This window comes from Rhagoletis pomonella, unplaced genomic scaffold, assembly GCF_013731165.1.
Source record: "Rhagoletis pomonella isolate Grant_MI unplaced genomic scaffold, Rhpom_1.0 Rhpom_scaffold_00005, whole genome shotgun sequence".
In the NCBI taxonomy this organism is placed as follows: Eukaryota; Metazoa; Arthropoda; class Insecta; order Diptera; family Tephritidae; genus Rhagoletis; species Rhagoletis pomonella.
The window spans coordinates 53,446,120-53,465,263 of NW_023458559.1; the positions used below are offsets into that span (position 1 = coordinate 53,446,120).

Sequence of the window (19,144 nt, forward strand, 5' to 3'; positions counted from 1 at the left end):
TGGCAACCTTATAGAAATGCTAAGTACTAAAGGTAATACCCCTATCGATACAGAATATATTGAAACAAAATCTCATCCAAATCGGTTCAGTAGCTTTCAAGATTAGCGTGGACAAAAAATTGGCGCTTTGCTTTATACTACATAAGGATAAGATAGTAATTTTAAATAGGTGGCAACCCTACTAAAAAAATTAAAGTTTTTGTACATGCGAAGGCCACGCACTCTCATTTGGTATCTAATTCTTTTATTCAACGAACGGTGAAGATCTTACAGTTTTTAAACAGGTGGAAACCCTACCCAGAAAAATAATACATTATTACGGGTCTAGAGGCTAAGTTTTTTCATTTGACAGTGACGGTGCAGAACTGATTCCTACGCTTATTAAGATTGAATATAGTGATTTTCTTAACAGGTGGCAACCCCATTCAAAAAATGAGACATTCATGCTTTTCTCGAGGCCAATCGATTTCATTTTACACCTAATTTTTTGTAAAACAACGAACGGTGCGGATCTTATAGTTTTTTAGACAGGTGGCAACCCTAGTATATTAGAGAAAATCTCGTCAAAATTCGTTTAGTAGTTTACGAGATTACCGCGCACAAAGAATCTAGACTTTCCTTTATACTATATATAGATGTATGTACATATATTAGAGTGCCCATCGAATTTTTTTTTCTTGAAATTTCAAGATCCTAGCCCATAATTGTATTCGTCTTTATGAGAAATATTATTGCCTTTTTTATCGATTTTTTAAAGGTCAGAAAATGCATTTTTGTCAATTTATGAGTTTTTGAATGACTATTTTTGATTCGATTTCAAGGATCGAATATGATCTGAGAAGAGAATATATAGGAGTTTTTGAATGACTATTTTTGATTTGATTTCAAAGATCGAATATGATCTGAGAAGAGAATATATAGGCCTTTAAAATGGTACATAATAATCTATTGTCGGACTTGGCTCGTTGGGATTTTTTAACTTTTTAAATTTTGACCATCGATAATTTCCACAATTTCAAAGTATGTAGTACTATCTAACATTAAATCTATTTTTAAATAAACTGATAGCCCATTTATTGCAATCGAATAAAAATTGTCGAAGTTAGGCTAGTTTTCTTAAATACGGCCTTGTTATTTATATTGTTTTTTTACCGGACTTTCAGATTCTGATTCAGGTCGCTGGCAAATAATTATTCATTCCGACCAAACTATATCGAAATTCACGCATTTTTATCATAGATAAATGCAGAAGTTGTTAAAAATTTTCGTCCACCAGGCGCAGAAATTGCTTAAAAGTTCAATTTTTCGTAAAAAAATTATTGAAAAGCAAAAAAAAAATATTTTTGTAACGCAAATAATTTCATTGTAAAGCTTAATATTTTTTAAATCTGCACCCAAAAAAAATTGTTCATTCAGACACTTACTTTCAAAGAAAAATAAAAATTTCCAAAACACTGCAAATATTTTCAATTGTTGATTAAAAAAACCTTTTTGGAATTTTGCAACAAAATTTACACAGTGTACTTTTCGACTACAAATCTCGGCGCTGCCTGAATATCATTGAAAAATATTAATCTTGGTAAATTCGGGGACTTCGCTTAACAAACCCGAGCACCATGGTTCGAATCGCGGCTGGCGCAAATTTTTATTTTTATTTTTTTTTTTTTAAGTGACTAGTTGCTTTTTGTACCCCTTTGGGTATTAAGGAGACCTATTAGTCTCTTCATAGGATATGCTCGAACAAAAGCGAGCAGTTCATTCCATATAAAGAGATCAAAAGTGGTATTAGTCGCATGTTCCTTTGCGATTGCTCCCGGAGTCATCCCGGATTAGTCGCATCGCATTTTTTGCAGGGTATTTATGTGTTTTTTTAAATATGTAATTGTGTGCAAGCCATGTCATCTTTTTTGAAATCTGGTCTAATTTGTTAGTTCTCGTAATATTAATTAATTATTTTGGTACTAAATGGATTGTTTGTGCTTGAATCTATGCTCACACAAGCAGAAGAAATCAAATCACGCGCATGTATGATAACAAGCTCCAGCTGTATACAAGCGGTAGATTCACGGATTAAATTACGTCCGTACCGGCAAAAAGTTAGCAATTTAGATTCTCGATTTATCTTACGTTCGATGAAAGATTAATATAACAAAAAAAAAACTCATTGAACAAGCAGTGCGCACACGCGCTATAGGAATATCGTCTTTCCTGAGTCTCACGTTATGGCAGCTTCGGTTGTTGACTTAATGCGATACGCAATGCACTGATTTAATTTTTTTTTTATTTTTATCTGCCGCCTTGCATATTTATTGTTAATGTTTGTCGTCAAACCACAATCAGATGCGGCATGCAATATATTTGTAATACCTTTTTACATTAACAACATTCTTAAGAACTTTATTTTGCCGCTGAAATGGGCGTTTTCCCACTTACGTCAATCTGAGATCATTTAAATTCTTTTCTCATCTTAACTCTCACGATTGGATAAGTGGATAGCACGGCGTATGAGTATCATTTTGATTTTTCATCGCATTGACCGCATTTCTTAATCATCAGAAAGCAATTATAATTAAAATTAAGAGAAAATTTAAGAATTAATTTATTTGTATCGGAACATGATTTCGCGCAATGAACTTTGTATGTACCTATACTGTTTTTTCTCAAACCATATTTATCGATGCATATGATTTATGAACTATTCCAATGAGTGATGAATTTCATTAGCCAACAATTAATTATGAGTATGGATTTTAATTGGCTAGTTTGATCAGAAACTTGGTAATTAAGAACCACTATTAATTTATTGATCTATTTAGCTCTACAAAATGCTATATTCACTTACTAATGTACCTATGTCTCTAATAAAATAATGAAGGTGTTTCCCCGTTTGATTACCTTTACCAGAAACTAAGCTGTTTGGTGACTCATCAATAAAATGACTAAATAATCACAGTATCTTGATATTTTTGCCACCTAATATCACAAGTAGGATGCACATACTTATATACATGAGTTACATATAAAAAATTATTTATATAAATTCGTGCAGTTGAGGTAATTTAAGAGGAGTTGAGCTGAGTTGAGTTGAGTTAAGGTGAAGTGAATTGAGTTGAGATGAAATGAGGTGAGTTTGAGTGAGGTAAGTTGACGTGAACTGAGAGGAGTTGATGTCAGGTTAGTTGAGGTAAGATGCGTGGAGTTGATGTAAGATGTTTGAAGTGAGCAGTACTGAGTTCTGGTGACATGGGTTGACCAACATAACATATCATAACGTAACGTAACATAACATAACATTTTCTTTGTCTCTATCTTTAACTCTATTATTTTCCATGTCTCATTCTATATCTTTATTTTTATTTTTATTTATCTTTTCATTTAATCTTTATCTTTTCCTGTATTTGTATCCTGATCTTTATCTTCATTCTTTTTTCATCTCCATATCTTTATCCCTTTCTTTTTCTACATAATCCACCTTACCTTCTCCTTGTATGAATCTTAATCTACATAAATCTTATTTCTAAAGTGCTGCTGATTTAATTCAGTGTCAATATTCCATTTCCTCCTTATGTACATATATGGCATTTGTATTAGTGTCAATTTTGAATTGATGCTTTGTTTTATTTTGAGCTAATTATAAATTTGAGTAATTTTCTGCACTTCAGCTTCAAAATACCTTTCCAACGGTATATAATTCTTTATACCTTAGAAGTACAGTTTAGCTGTAAAATCGGTGTAAAGAAAACATGTTTGCATATTTATATATAAGGTATATAAGAGAGCTACATTATCTTTAAAAAAGTAAATGGTAAATGCATTGGTTTGATTTCGCCCGCCAAACGTAATGCATACATATGTACATACATATGTACATAAACGTGCCCAGGTAATTCATCATTATCGATCTCAGTGCATGACCCAACTTGACTCTCACTTAAAAGCTGATATATTAGTTAAACAAATATTGTTCAGTCACATGTTAAAGCCGCATACTCGGTCATCGATCAAAATTAGCGCTTTCTATTAGTAATTATATATGATTTTCGGGATTTATCGCATTAGGTACTCATAAAAACTACGTAACAATAATAAAAACGGTAACATAAATGCAAGCAATTATTGTTTAAATATACATATCGTCGTTTAAAGTACAAAACCGCGTATCGTCATTCTGAAAAACCGCGTAACTGACATTGGCTGCCAAAAATTAGACTTGCTCACACTAGCTCTTGGCTCAATCCTTAATCATTCGTCCTGAAATATACTGGCCTGAAATGCGATTGCTTTATAAAAACGAGAACCATTTTGAAATATTAGTGTTTTTACTCTCTAGAAAATAATTTATGCAACCTCGCATACGCAGTTTTGCATTTTGTTGATACGCGGTTTTGTACTTTAAACGACGATATGTATAACCATGTCTGTGGTATCCGGCATAAAAAAGATACTCACCTTTTGAGATTTATGTCTTTTTGCTTAAAATGAATTATTCAAGATAAATGTGTTCTCTGAAGTTTTGTATATTTTATCAAAAATAAAGTATTGTTATCAACTTTATACCTGGTATAATGCAATTTCTACTTTATCTTTTTTTATTTCAAAGACACATGATATTGTGACGCAATAGCTCCAATAGAAGAATATAAATATGTATGTTTGCGCGCACAACTGCAGTTACTTTTTATCACCGAGCATTTTCAAGTGTGTGTGAGTATTTGGGCCAAAAGAGCTTATCAGAAACAGCGAAGGTCACGCGAAGAACTTATCAGTGATTACAAGTGTTAGCTTTTCTTATTATTTATTTAATCGCTTTTCTTGTGGTTTGTGGTGCAATACCTTTGTGAATATTGTAGTTTCGTTTAACACGCGTAACTGTTTATTTTAGTATATAGATTGTCTGAATAAATATTACTCTGATTAGGGCCTTCTTAGACATTATTTTGCAACTCTACGGTCACTCATACATTCAATAGCCTTTGGGGCTTTCAGGTGCCTCATCTACCATTTCTTAAATATTTATAAATTTTTCTTAGTGAGAGTGGCGTATGGTTCTCTCTATTCATATTTGATAAATTTAATCAGAAAACGTACTTACGTACCGATTACTGAGGCGATCAAATCATAACTAATGGAAGCTTTTGAAGGTTCTCTGTAACATACCACCAAATGATCTCTTCAATAAGCAGAGTGCTTTACTTAATGCCCTGAGGTCGAAGGAGCTGATCCTGTAAGTACAATGTTCATGTATTCCGAAAAAATCTGACTACATCTGTACTCAGATTGTCTTTAATAAAATCTTCAATCCAATGTTTCCATTAATGAAGGAGTAGAAGGATGCTGCTTTTACTGAGCACTTTAAAGCATTATCTATTTTTAAATACAGACGGCGCAAAAGTGGATTGTGGCGTAGGAGCGGTGATTTTTTCACTGACCTAAAGTATTCGATGAGCATTTCTCAGGCGGAAGTCTTTGCTATAAAAGGAACGCGTAAAATAGGCCGACATTTGGATCAGATAGCCTCCTTTTTTAGCTTTAATTTCCTGTAGTACTCCCCACCTCGGCGATCGCAGCCACCATCATAAACTGGGTAATTACTTCGCTCAGCAATGACTGGGAGGCATCGAGGTGCTTCAGGTGGGCAAAACTCATGTTGCCTTCAATCTCAGAAGGACTATCTAGTTTTTTTTCTCTCACTGAGCATACAGGACTGCAGACAACTTGTTGGACTGCTAACTGGTCACTTCACATGACACAAACACCTGGCTGTGATAGGCGTACATGACAACTCTATTTGCCCATCCTTCCATGAAGAGGATCAGATGGTGGAAGTCTTTTTCTGCTTCCGCCCTGCCTTTGGAAGAATAAGGTATGAGACATTTGGCCGCGATGTGTTTAGAGACGAACACCTGAGCACTTTGGCACCCAACAATCTACTTAGTTTTATTCGTTAATCGTGTAGATTGAAAATAGATTAGAAGAGACATGAAAATAGTACAATGGACCGCACATAGTCTGAGCAGCCCCGTCGAGAGGGATTGAGAAAAGCGGGGAATCCCCCCCCCCGGCCCGGGGTTTTTATGGGGCCTGAAATATCGGAACCATAACTTTTTTTAGATTTTTACACTTTAATTTTGAAAGAAACCAATGCGCATGCTTTGAATAACCATGCTTTTCATTATAGAAACAAATATTTTTCCATATTATCGCGAGAAACTGCTCCTTCAATATAGGTTTTTATCATAAATATATTCCGACGCTATACGTAAAAGAAACCCTACACGGAAACTCCCAATTTATTAAATGCTTTTAAATTATTAAAATTTATGTATTAGGCACCTGATTTTTTCCGTCCGGGCCCCAAGTTTTCTCTCGACGGCCCTGAGTATGAAGGCTTTTTTCTGCACGCGTTTTTTGTGCCTGGTTCCGACTAGAAAAATTCTTTTTTAAAAAAGAGTTCTCAAAAATTCCTCTCTGAGGAATAAAACTTCCATCTTTCTCCTCACTATAACTCAATTCGAATGCAATCAATTTTGATTTCCTCTTTTGTGAGTTAAAAAAGAGAGAGTACTGTTCAACTAAATTTATCTTTAATGAAACTCGATTTTTTGGCCCAGTATTTACCACTCAAGGTATTATTTCCCATAAAAGAGCGTTCGGTCTCTTTAGCTTATCAAGCTTTTTATCACTCAATAATTTTCATCGTTGATAAACTCATTAAGAGGGCTCTCACGAGATATATATTTGCATATGTAAATGCCACTTTTTTGCATGTACTCTTATGTATCATGTATTAGAACGTATCAGAAAAGTAGCATTTACATTTGGAAATACATATCGTGTAAGAGCAGGAAGCTTTCATTGAGCAGTCATTTGATTTATGGCCTTAATGTTATGCACAGCTTGCTTAGTTTTTTGTCATCGATTTTTTTATATTCAGTCTTTTCTCTATTGTTAGTGTCTGAATTCTAAATTTTAGTGTAAAAAGCTTTTCGGTTTTGTTGTTTCAAGTTTTATCATTTAAAATTTTAAGTGATAAATATTTTTCGCATGCCATGAATACAAATAAAGTAGTTTACAAAAACGCCACTTGTAAATTCATGAGTGAGCCAAACATGTGAGAAGTTTACGATGAAGAGAACGTAAATAACGCTAGTGCTCGGAGTGCTCTTAAAAAATATAGCTCCTCAGAGCGAAAGCGCGCGCACTTTGATGGCTTTACAACGCAACGCGAATTTCCATCGTTAGATCAATTCTTCACATTTTTTTACCAGCTTTGGGAATACGTTAGAAATTTATCAGCAGGAGGTCCACCGGAACCACTAAAATTTTGAAAGGGCTCTACGAGAAAAAAAAGTTTGGGAACCTCTGCTCTATATGCATACATATGAAATACAAAATTTTATTGAAAAACACCTTATCTCAGAATTTGGTTGAAGAACGCCCTATCTCGCTTCAAAATGTATTAAAAATGTGCTGAAATAAGGCATTCTTCAACCAAATTCTGAAATAGGGCGTTCTTGAAAAGTTTTTTGAGATACATAGGGCGTTTTCGAACTGGCTGCCGAGATAGGTCGATCTTCCACTCAGCAGTCGATATGCAAAAGTAGTAAGCTACGCAGGCGGATATGTATAAATATACATATGTATGTATGTGCATTAAGGCGTATCACAAAAAAAAGTTTAGCGTGTGTCAGTCTTATTTGAATATTCATGTAAGTATGTCGCGAAAAAATTGTGGGTGTAAAAACCGATACATCGCGTTTTTTACCATAACTTTTTTATGTGCTACACGATTTTTAAAATTTTTAATGCCACCGAATAAAATTTAGCCCTTTTTAGCAATCGTTTTTTTCGAGAGCTTTAGGTTTATAGTATAAAAATAAAAATCTAGGGATAGTAATTCCAAAATTAGTGAAGTTATAAATGAAAACGGTTTTTAAAGCCGAAAATGATTAAAGAGCAATTATAGTCCGGAGCGAGACCTTTTCAGCGAAATAAAGATTTAAAAAATCGGATATAAAATAATAATAAAATAGCGGGTGCCTAAAAAAATTTTAGATCCAAAATCTTTTCTCGACATAACTATTCAAATAAAACTGACACACGCTAAACTTTTTTTCTTTCATATGTCGTGGTACGGCTTAATGCGCATATGTAAAGCAAATAGTACCAAGCTTGCAAGTATTAGCCTCGTAAAATGGCATACTTTCAAATAGGATAATTGCTTTTCCGAGTTCAGTGTTCGTAAATAACAGTATTTAGATTACATACTTTCATAAATAAGTCAGCGATAAAGATTATTACATCAGATTTCAGAAAAGAAGCGCAATTGCATTGGACTTCGTGCTGTAGACAGAAGTGCAAATCTGATTTAAATGTTATTAATAAAAAAAATAAATACAGGCAACCGATGTAGGCAATAAGCAATACATACAAACGTACATAATTATGACAATTATGTGGCATGCAAAAAAGGCGTACATTTTTATTTACTTTTTTTTAATCGCTGTTCGGCGAAATTCAACATCAAAAATATATATTTTTATAAAATACATATGTGCATTAAGGCGTATCACGAAGCAAAGTTTAGCGTGTGGCAATTTTATTTGAATACTTATGCGGAGAAAAAATTTTGGGTGTAAACATTTTTTTTTTGCACCCGCTAAAAACCGCTAAATCGCGTCTTTTTCTATAATTTTCTTATTTGCTATCTGATTTTTGAAATTCTTATGTCGGCGAAAAGGCCTCGCTCAGGGCTATAATAGAATAAAGCCTAAACCACTTTAACAAGGTCGTCATCATTTTTGAGAGCTTTAGATTTATAGTATAAAATAAAAATCGAGGGATAGTAATTCCAAAACTAGCGAAGGTATAAATTAAAAAGGTTTTGAAGGCCAAAACTCTTTATTGGCCAATTGTAGTCCTGAGCAAGACCTTTTCAGCGACATAAAGATTTAAAAAATCTGATGTAAAAGAAGAAAGTTATAGCAAAAAACGCGATAAAAAAAATTGTTTAACACCGAAAATTTTCTCTCGACATATGAGTTTAAATAAGACTGACACACGCTAAACTTGTTTTCTTTCATATGTCGTGATAAGGATTAATTTACGTATATATGTACATATCTACTAAAGCACTGCAAATATTCCAGCAGAAATACTCTTGTTCATTGCATTCAGTAGTATTTGAAAATTTCATAGGAAGTATAGGAATACTTATGAAGTTTTTTCTTTTAAAATGTTAGCATTTAACATAATGTTAAGTAAAGACATACATTTTCTTTTTATTCAAATATATACATATATTTGAAGAAAACTTCACAGTGAAGCAAACTGAATTCCGATGCAGACCTTTAACATACAACAATACAATGTTCACAAATAAAATTCCTTAACGATTTCTTTGTTGGTCAGGTATGAAAGCTAAATAAAAATGCAACAATTCATCGCTTGACTGATTCTAAAAATGTTTTTATGAATTTTTATTGCTTTCTTCTTGTTGTTGTAGCCGCAGTTTAGCGATATTGACATCATTTGCTCGGATTGACTGCTTCAACAAAAATAAAATTGCTTTGTATCCCGCTCCAATCGTGACTCACCAGCAGGTATGGCTACTTTTTCATCGGAACAGTTTTCGCAAATTTTAGCTGCGATATCAAGCGGTAAAAAAAGTGGTTCCTTTACGGAGTGCACATCACGTTTCCGAGGACAACAGGATGCTGCAATAGTGGAAGAATTGATTACCGCTATAACGGTTAACAAAGACATCGAGAAAATTTCCGACGCCGACGCCTTGCGCGGTATGCCACTGCTGCTCGAAGATTACGCAGCGTCGTGGTGGGCTGGCATTAAAGATTCTTTGCGAACTTTCGCCGCTGCAAGTGAGTTGATACGCACAAAATTTTCGCCTCAAACACCTGATTGGAAAATCTTTTTAAATATATTTGAGCAAAAGCAACATGCACGTGAAGCCACTGACAGTTTCATATGCAAAAAGCGATTACTGTTTTCGCAACTAGCGAAGCAGTACAGTTAAACATGATTTACGGCCTCTTGTCGATAAAAATTAGAGAGCGTGTGCGCCGTGATACATTTTTAACATTTGACGAGTTAATAGCACGTTGTTGAGAAGCGGAATTGTTTTTGGCAGAAGCAAAGCAACTTACGCCGGCAGTTACTGAGGAACCCGAAAATGCTAACGGACCTAAACGGTGTTCTTTCTGCAGACTACGAGGCCACACTGTAGATGTTTGCTTTAAAAAGAAAAAGGAGCAACAGTCCCAGCAGGCAAAACCACAACAGCAACAAGCATCTGGTACGACTAGTACCAGCACAATAGCGTCACAAGTGAAACGCGCAGCAGCATTCGCATGTTACGGTTGTGGTGCACGAGGCGTGTAGTGGACACTCTAGGAAGAGTCCACAGTATTTATCTTTTAACAGTGTATCCACAACTATCGTTGGCATATCAATTCCATCGGTCACATTACGATGTTTGTTATGTGAGGCGTTATTCGACACTGGAGCGAAAACCAGTGTAGCCAGTGCAAATTTGAAGAGAATGTTGACCAGCAAAGGGTGTGTTTTCCAAGACGTATTGGCAGACGTTACCTTGGCAGATGGCACCACAACCACTCAAAAGTTATTGTCCACTATTTGTGACGTTACTATCGGCAACAGCAATCGACAAATTAGGATGATATCTTTACCAAATGCTTCAAAGAATCGAACTCTCATAGGGGCAGACTTTATGGAACAAGCTGGCATTGTTTTGAATATGGCACAGCGTTTTTGGTACTATGAAGACGAACCAAAAATTAAATACGACTTTACAAAACCCCGCACTAGTGGTCTACCATCTGCTATCGAAATAGCGGGTGCGCATGTAGTAACAGGCAACATGCAGTCACCTGGTACCAAAGCTAAGAACGAGTACTCCAACTTCATACGCTACGTCGAAAAGTACAACACCAACTCAGTTGTCCCCAGAGATTTGCCCATAAATAAACTTCGGTCCATCAGTAAAGAACAAACGCTCGCACTCTAACGATTATTCACTACACTCCGTTCAGAAGATTTTCAGAAGCTGCTTACCGGTTCCAAATCCAAATCAAAAATCCAAATCCAGCAATACCGATTTCGAGAAATTTTATGATGAAAATTTATTTCCACTGTACTCCTTCGAAGTAAGTTTTATCACCGCAGTGGTTACGAGCTGACAATGAAGCAGAAGATGGAACTTGAAGCATTGCTACTCACGCATACTGACATCTTTAAAGAGCCGACGTCTGCACACCGTATGCTACACATCACATTGACACGGGCAGACATCCTCCAATTGCCTTGCCGCCATATCGCCTATCACCACAACGTAAAGATTTGTTGAAGTTAGAGCTCGATAAAATGCTCAATACAGGAGTTATCGTGGAATGCGAATCACCATGGGCAGCTCCCGCAGTAATCGTACGAAAGAAGTCAGGCGGCATATGGATTTGCCTCGACTATAGAGAGCTGAATGCTATCATCAAACCAGATCGGTACCCGTTGCTGCGAATTGATGACTTGTTGCATGAAGCCAAGGTCACAAACTTCATGTACACTTTGGATTTGCAATCCGGGTATTGGCAAGTCGGGATGAAGGACGAAGACCAGGACAAAACAGTTTGTTACCCCGTTTGGCATGTACAAATTCACGCGTATGCGCCTGCGACGTTTCAGAGCCTAATAGATCGACTTAAAGTCTCTTTAGAAAACATAGTTTTAATCGCATATTTGGACGATATAATTTTACGTTCGAAAAATTTTAAAGAACGCCTAGAGAAACTGAACCGGCTTTTCGAGCGCTTTCGCAACTGACGAAGAAGAACGCCAAAAAGTCTTATTTTGTAATTTGTAATTTTTTTAACAAATAAACTTGTCACATGACATACGACCTGCGAAGCAGGAGCACCCTCAGCATTTCAATACCATTTTTATTGGAATATTTATCCTTAGGTGGCTTTCCTCGTTTAGACATTTCGTTTTGGAAGCTACTTTCGTCCTCTATCTATACCAAACTTGTTTAATTTGGATAAGCGGTTTGTTTAAATATTACTAGGAAAGGGCTTTTATTTCGGCCTTAAAAAATATTTTGCCATGTTTAACAGTTAAAAAAAATAACTGTTATTTTCGGTCCCTAATTATTAGTTGTAACTACAAGTCTTCATCAGTTCATCCCAACCACAAATATATATTTTTTTACAAAATAAAATACATTTGCTAAAAAAAAATGTATAAATTTAATTGCAGTTCACCCGCAACACACCGGACAGGAGCACAACTAAGACGCTGCCAAAAGCGCACACATCCCAGTATCGAGCTGCACCTGTAGAACTGCGTCTTAATTTAGTCCACTCATCTGTGCCACTCGAATCACTGCAGCCGGTGTAGTGCACCCCTGGAAAAAATGGCGCCGCAACCAACATATTGGAAAGTTTTAACTCGACGAAAAGTTTTGTCCGCCGAAGGTGCGGACAGTGATACGAAGCTCAATCGGGTGCTTGGTCTATTCGATCTCACCGCCTTGGGCGTTGGTTCCACGTTGGGTGCAGGCGTTTATGTGCTAACCGGCCAAATAGCCCGCGATCAAGCTGGCCCTTCGGTGATGTTGTCTTTCGCCATTGCCGCGTTGGCATCCTTGTTTGCTGGTAGGATGCTTATTATTTATAGAGAATTTCATCGCAATATTTTTTATGGCAACGGTTATTATCTTTTCTCGATAGGCATATGTTATGCCGAATTTGGTGCGCGTGTGCCAAAGGCCGGCTCTGCCTACGTTTACAGCTATGTGTGCATAGGGGAGTTCGTCGCCTTCGTCATTGGCTGGAATCTGATGCTGGAGTATATTATTGGCACAGCGAGTGTCTGTCGCGGCATAAGTCTCTATTTGGATACGCTCATAAATGATACGCTCAAGAATACGTTTGCTGAGGTAGCGCCGATTAACGTCAGCTTCCTGGGCAGCTACTTCGATTTCTTCGCCTTTGGGCTGGTGATCGTATTCGGAGGTATGTTGTGTCAAGCAGGGACTTTTTCGTTACATTTTTACGCTGCTTTCATTTTTCACTTTACCTTTAGTTGCGTTGGCTTTTGGCGTGGAGACTTCAGCTTTAGCAAACAATTTCTGCACCAGCCTTAATATTTTGATTCTTGTGTTTGTAATTGTAGCAGGCGCTATAAAAGGTAGGTGTTTCTTTATCACTTATAGACCACATAGCTTTCAGAGCCATGCAAATTTCTCACCGATCTCTACTTTTCAGCCAACTTCGCGAACTGGTCCATCGATCCACATACAGTTAACGCCACCATCGCAGCGCATGATATCGGTTCCGGCGGCTTCTTTCCATTCGGCTTCGCGGGCACGCTCAAGGGTGCAGCTACCTGCTTCTTTGGCTTTGTCGGCTTCGATTGCATCGCCACCACCGGCGAAGAGGTGCGCAATCCACGCCGCAACATACCGCGTTCCATTCTGCTCTCACTGCTGATAATTTTTCTCTGCTATTTTGGTGTCTCTACGGTGCTCACACTCATGGTACCCTACTACGAACAAGATCCAAATGCTCCGCTTCCATTCGCCTTCAAGCAAGTTGGCTGGACGTTCGCCATGTGGGTGGTGGCTGTCGGAGGCCTCATCGGCTTGTTGGCCAGCTTATTTGGCGCTTTGTTCCCTTTGCCGCGGATCATGTACTCCATGGCTGAAGATGGTTTGCTTTTCCGGTTTTTGGGCAAAATTAGTCCGCGCTACCGGGTGCCGGTTAGTGGCTCCATCTTTGCCGCCGTATTCACAGGTATTTAACCAAATATTTTCCATGCAAATAACTATCACTTAATATCGCTCTTCAGCTTTGATGGCCGGTTTGTTTGATCTACAGCAGCTCGTAAGTCTCTTGTCAATCGGCACTTTGCTGGCATACAGCGTTGTGGCAATTTCAGTTACGATTCTCAGGTATAGGAAAATTAATAGCTCTAGATTATTTCCTGTTAACACTTCTTTCCCACAACTTTAAGGTACATGGATTCCACGGATGGTTCGGATTGTGAGAGTGGCAATCAGCCGCCAACCGAAAATTCCATGCTCACCTCAACGGGCACGCGTATCACTACCAAGGCTGTACTCGTGCAATTTTTCAATATCAAGCGGCTGGACACACCAAGCTCGCTGTCGACGCGAATTGTAGGCAGCTTGATTACTATTTTCTGTAAGTCTTTTGTGATTTAATAAGAAAAGTGCTAAGCAGAAATTTTGCCGTTAATAGGTCTTCTCTCTCTGGGCATTGGTCTCATACTCAAAGAAGCTTACGATGCACTGCTCCACAACCAACTATGGGTACTTATTCTGCTGCCCGTACTAGTGACACTTGCATTGCTAGTCTTGGTCGCGATTTGTCTACAACCACGTGAGGCTGTCATAAACACATTTCGTGTTCCTTTCGTTCCCTTCGTACCTGCCATAAGCGTGTTCATTAACATCTACCTAATGTTGCAACTGGACGTGATGACTTGGATACGTTTCGGAATATGGATGTTGATAGGTAAGTATTTATGTCCAATACCTACCCTAGGTTGCATGCCTACCTTACAAGTACTTAGCTACTAATCCTTCTCGGGATTCCAAAACCTTCACTTGCATGTAACTTAGCTTAAGTAGCCTACTAACCAAGGCAGCTAACTGATTTACCATTTTACTCCCTTCCTTCCTGAACCACTTCACTGAAACGCAACGCAGGCATACCGATTTTAATTATAAGCTGGTGCATGTACGACAGTTGCAACCCTGACAAGCGAAATCCAGAGCGCATCAGCTTCGAGCGCGCTTTAAGGGAGACTGCGCGCAAGGCTAAGCCACTCAACGGTCATTTGCCCAAAAACATCAAATCCAATGGCGTTTTAAAAAAATCAAAGAGCGCCAATGGTGTCGCCAATGGCACCAATTTCAGCACACAAAACGAGCATTCGGTGAGAAGTCTCGATGAAATTATGAATATGAATGAGGTCAGTGACGATTTGATAGAGATGAGGCATCCAAATGGCAAAGTTTTCTACATCGAGGATGATCGAAGTCACACATCGAAGAGCTCTGCGGAGAGAGTGGATACGGAGAAAGATGGCGCACGCGAAGATGAGAAGTCTGTCATAGCAATGCTAGACGATGTATTGCAAGCAGCAGATGCTGGTACTACAATAACGTCCAACATGCCAGATTATCGGAAATTCAGTGTTGATTCAGAGATGCTGCCGAGTGTAATTGAGATGAATACAGTGGCGACAGTGCATACCAGCAGCAATTCGTCAGACGAGTTGGAGGCAGTGCCTGAGATAGAGAGTAAAAAAAGTTCGAGCAACAGCAGTCTCAGTAGTGGTACGGAATGTTTCACAGCCAGCCAACAGGCGGCGCAAAAGTTGGTTGATGAAATTCTGAATAGCGCCGAGCTGATGGAAGCCTTGGAGCGGCACAAGTCTCTCAACGAAGCAGTGAACCTTCAATTTTCAGCAACAACGGAAGCGGCAAATGAGAGGGAAGAAACACAAACAATGCTACAGCCATCAATCGAAGTGGTGATAGAAGAAGTAGCACAAAAAAAGCTACAGCCGCCAGCTGAGAATGATGCGCAGCCAACTCAAAACGTTGCAGCGACTACCCTCACAAATGGAGCTACAGTACTTAATCGCACAAGCTCCGGAGCTTCTATGCTCAGCATCGAGGATCCCATTCATTCGGATCAGTTCAAGAATAGACTTAGTAAAATATTAATGGTCCCACCAGCTCAAGCACTGACACAAAAAATAGCCAAAGAACCCACGCTCAAAGAGGAGACGCCTAACCGTCCATCGCTCAAGCATTCAAAAAGCGAAACAGACGTTCGCCATCTGGTTTTGAAAGCCATTGAGAACACTGCTCTGGCTGGATTAAACGGCGAAACTTCCGAGCATGAATCGAATGCTAACGACATACCAAAGCCACCAAAATTCGATCCAATACTGTACAAAACTATCAATAACCTGCGCCCCAATAAAGAACGCCCTAGTCTCCAACGACTACTGGAAGACGACGAAAAACCAATCGCGCTTAAAGTAGGTGGACCCACAAAAGCTGATGAACAAGCAACAGAAGAGCCAGCGCTGCCATTCAAGCAGAAATTGGAAGCCGTACTCAAACGCGGTCCCTCGCATCGTACGCAGAAACGGCCAGAACCGGTGCCTATACGACGACCAAAGTCAGTGGAACCAATATCAGTGCGAGAAGAGGAAGAGAGCGGAGTGCTTCAACTCAAGCAGAATGGCCAAGTGAGCAGACGCATCGCGAGATCGGAGAGCAATATCGCGACCACAAAAGCTGCCGAGGGCAAGGAGATGATTAGCAACGCACGAAATCAGCTAAAACATGTGCGTAACGGCGCTGTGGAGCTGTATGGGTAGCAGACGGGGGGTAGCATTGAACTTGTTGATATTTACAAGCGTACATATATGGGTTCCTATTTACCAGAACATAATCGCATATATGTGTGTACACTTATTTATATGAACTGCATTTTAGTATTGTAGCTGTTAAAGATATTTATTGATGTAATTTACTATACAAATACTTAGCTAGTTACAAATACTTAGCACTCAAGTAAACGGCTCAAAGCTCAAAGCACAAAAGCTTTATTGTAGATATATACTAATTGGTAGTTTACGTACTTAGTATTTTACGTACATATGTAAGTAGGTCTAACCAATATTACATTATGTATTTATGTACATATACATATGCATATAGGTTTGCATGAATATAAAAACTAATTTACAGCATGATTTTAAAACTTCAAGCGATTTCAAAGGCCGAAAGCTTCGACATGAAGTCCTTGGAAGAGCTCAAAGCATTCACAGGAAATCTAACACACGCTTAATATTTAAAATATGCCAAAAGAGAAGAAAAATGCATGCCGGATTTTTTAATGACTATGTATTGTGTATGTACGACGGATATGACTTATGAGAATTTAGTAGATTTTTATTCCTTAATACTAGTCGTTAGAACTTATAGCCGTGCGTCTAAAGGAGCTCTTTATCAAATACATAAACAATTCATAAATTTGACTCGATACGTATTTTGTCTTTTAATTTTTCTTACAAAATTTTTTCCAAAAATTTCACACATCTTTACAAAACATTACCATCTTTACCATATTTTCTATCTGTATATGTACTTTGTATGTATGTTTGTACACCTTCTTTTAACCCCTTTCACAGGCTTGTCAATGTACTTTTTCTATGGACTACCGAATAGTTTAAGACAGTTAAAGAGGCAGCGTAACGGTTGGCAAAAACTGAAATACAGTAACTCATTTTAATGATGTATATAACAATTAGTTTAAGAGCATACTTGTTTACATATGTATGTATATGTTTTTGTATATGAGCAAATCTCACGAGTAGTTTTGTTTTTAGTGTCAATATCTTCTCCCGCCAAAACATAAAATCGCTAAAGCATTATTCTTGCATTTACTACCCTGCCCGCCTTTAGTTCATACACTTCACACTTTACATCTACATACAATCTTGAAGCAGAAATGTTTCAAAGCGTATGAAGTAAAGCTGAGCAGGGTAGTATTTCAATCAATGCAGTTCCAGTTCAATAAAAAATAAATCAAGTATTTGAACAGTTATAGCCTTAAAACGTTTGTCACTCAATAATCACAATTGTTTTTTTTTTAATAACTTTTGAAAGTTTTTAGAGAGAATGTTCAGAGTAGAGGCAAAGAAAGTTGGCACCATGATACAAAAAGAAGAAAGTTTCATTTCAAAATTATTGACAAAAAATAAGTTTTTGAAGTTTCATAAATTGTATAAAATTATGAGTAACCTTGCTACATTGATAGCAATCAAACAATACATCAGAGGATTTAATGTTGTGCGTGGGAAATGTTCGGTTATTTGTACGATGATTTTTTGGGGAGGAGTGGAGGGGCACAGTATGAACTCATTGGTCCAAATTCGGTTACGCCATCCACAGAATTCTTGCCCAAAATCCACCTAAAAATTTACAAAAAATGTGCATATATTAAACCGAACTGTTTGTTTTAAATTAAAGCTAAATCCTTTGACTTGTTTCACGTATTTCGACACGATAACCCAAAATCATTGTACAAGTAACCGAACCGTACCCGAAATGTCTTACCTATGCATTAATAAACAAAAATTGTATAAAATGAAAATGCAGTGATTTTCATCTTACGTATATAATTCTTGTCACAAATACATAGCTTCGTGCTTGTATGTATGTATATATGTATATTTTTTAGCAGCGCCACATCTTTATCAGAAAATTCCGAGAATCCAAAAATTGGAACTGTTACAAGTTGTAGAGAAGCTCGGCCAAACACTAACATATGTGTAAGCGCCAATCTATTATTATTATTATTACAAGTTGTAGGGCAACATTTTAACTCGACCTCTTCCCTCTTCCACGGATAACGGTACATTGTTTAGAGGTTTAAAAATATTTTGCTTCAGAAATTTTTAATCAAACTGTGCAAACGGTTGTTTGTAACAGCCAAAACGAGTCGAGATAGATATAGGCAAATGTATACATGAATAATCAGAATGAAAAAAAGTCGATTAAAATGGGCGTGGCACCGCCCACTTATGACCAGGTATGTATATCTCGGTAACTGTTAGATCAATTTGTGCCAAACTTGTTACGATTATTTCGCTTACAACACAAAAGAAAAACGTTAAAAACTATTGAAATAAGACTAAAATTACTTCCACTTTTCATGTAACGGTACATTTCAGAAACTCTTGAAACTTCCATATTTCGAAATTTAAGGACGCTAATTTACTGAAAATAAGTTTATCTCATTAAGAATAACTGAACATGCTATCGAAATTGTTAGAAATAGGGGTAAAACCACTCTTCTTACCATGTAACGGTCGTTTTCAGAAAGGTGAAAAACTATATTTAATACTTGCGCCGGGTATTTAATGCTCGGCTCCACCCGAGCTTAGACTAAAAACAAGTCGTTTAGTATATATTTTTTAAATTTTCATTTCAATACACTTCCGCCCAAAAAGTCGTGTTTGTCGAAAAATGTAACAGCTCGTGAGATTTTCTACATAAATACAT

The 19,144-nt window shown here is 37.4% G+C and overlaps 2 protein-coding genes across 3 annotated transcripts in view; both read left to right on the plus strand.

Moving 5' to 3' along the window:
- LOC118739215 (cationic amino acid transporter 2-like) overlaps positions 1 to 18,377 on the plus strand; it is a 38,390-nt gene extending 20,013 nt beyond the window's left edge. The window contains exons 3-10 of one of the 2 annotated variants that reach the window (XM_036470404.1): positions 12,286 to 12,683; positions 12,759 to 13,043; positions 13,114 to 13,218; positions 13,296 to 13,823; positions 13,879 to 13,981; positions 14,044 to 14,234; positions 14,292 to 14,567; positions 14,762 to 17,361. In XM_036470404.1, the coding sequence (XP_036326297.1) occupies positions 12,443 to 12,683; positions 12,759 to 13,043; positions 13,114 to 13,218; positions 13,296 to 13,823; positions 13,879 to 13,981; positions 14,044 to 14,234; positions 14,292 to 14,567; positions 14,762 to 16,452 (3,420 nt within the window). In that variant the 5' untranslated portion in view covers positions 12,286 to 12,442 and the 3' untranslated portion in view covers positions 16,453 to 17,361. Of the gene's footprint in view, positions 1 to 12,285; positions 12,684 to 12,758; positions 13,044 to 13,113; positions 13,219 to 13,295; positions 13,824 to 13,878; positions 13,982 to 14,043; positions 14,235 to 14,291; positions 14,568 to 14,761 lie in introns of both variants that reach the window. The other variant, XM_036470405.1, reaches the window with a different exon arrangement.
- LOC118739217 (long-chain-fatty-acid--CoA ligase 5-like) overlaps positions 1 to 19,144 on the plus strand; it is a 431,825-nt gene that overhangs the window by 279,575 nt on the left and 133,106 nt on the right. The window lies entirely within an intron of this gene.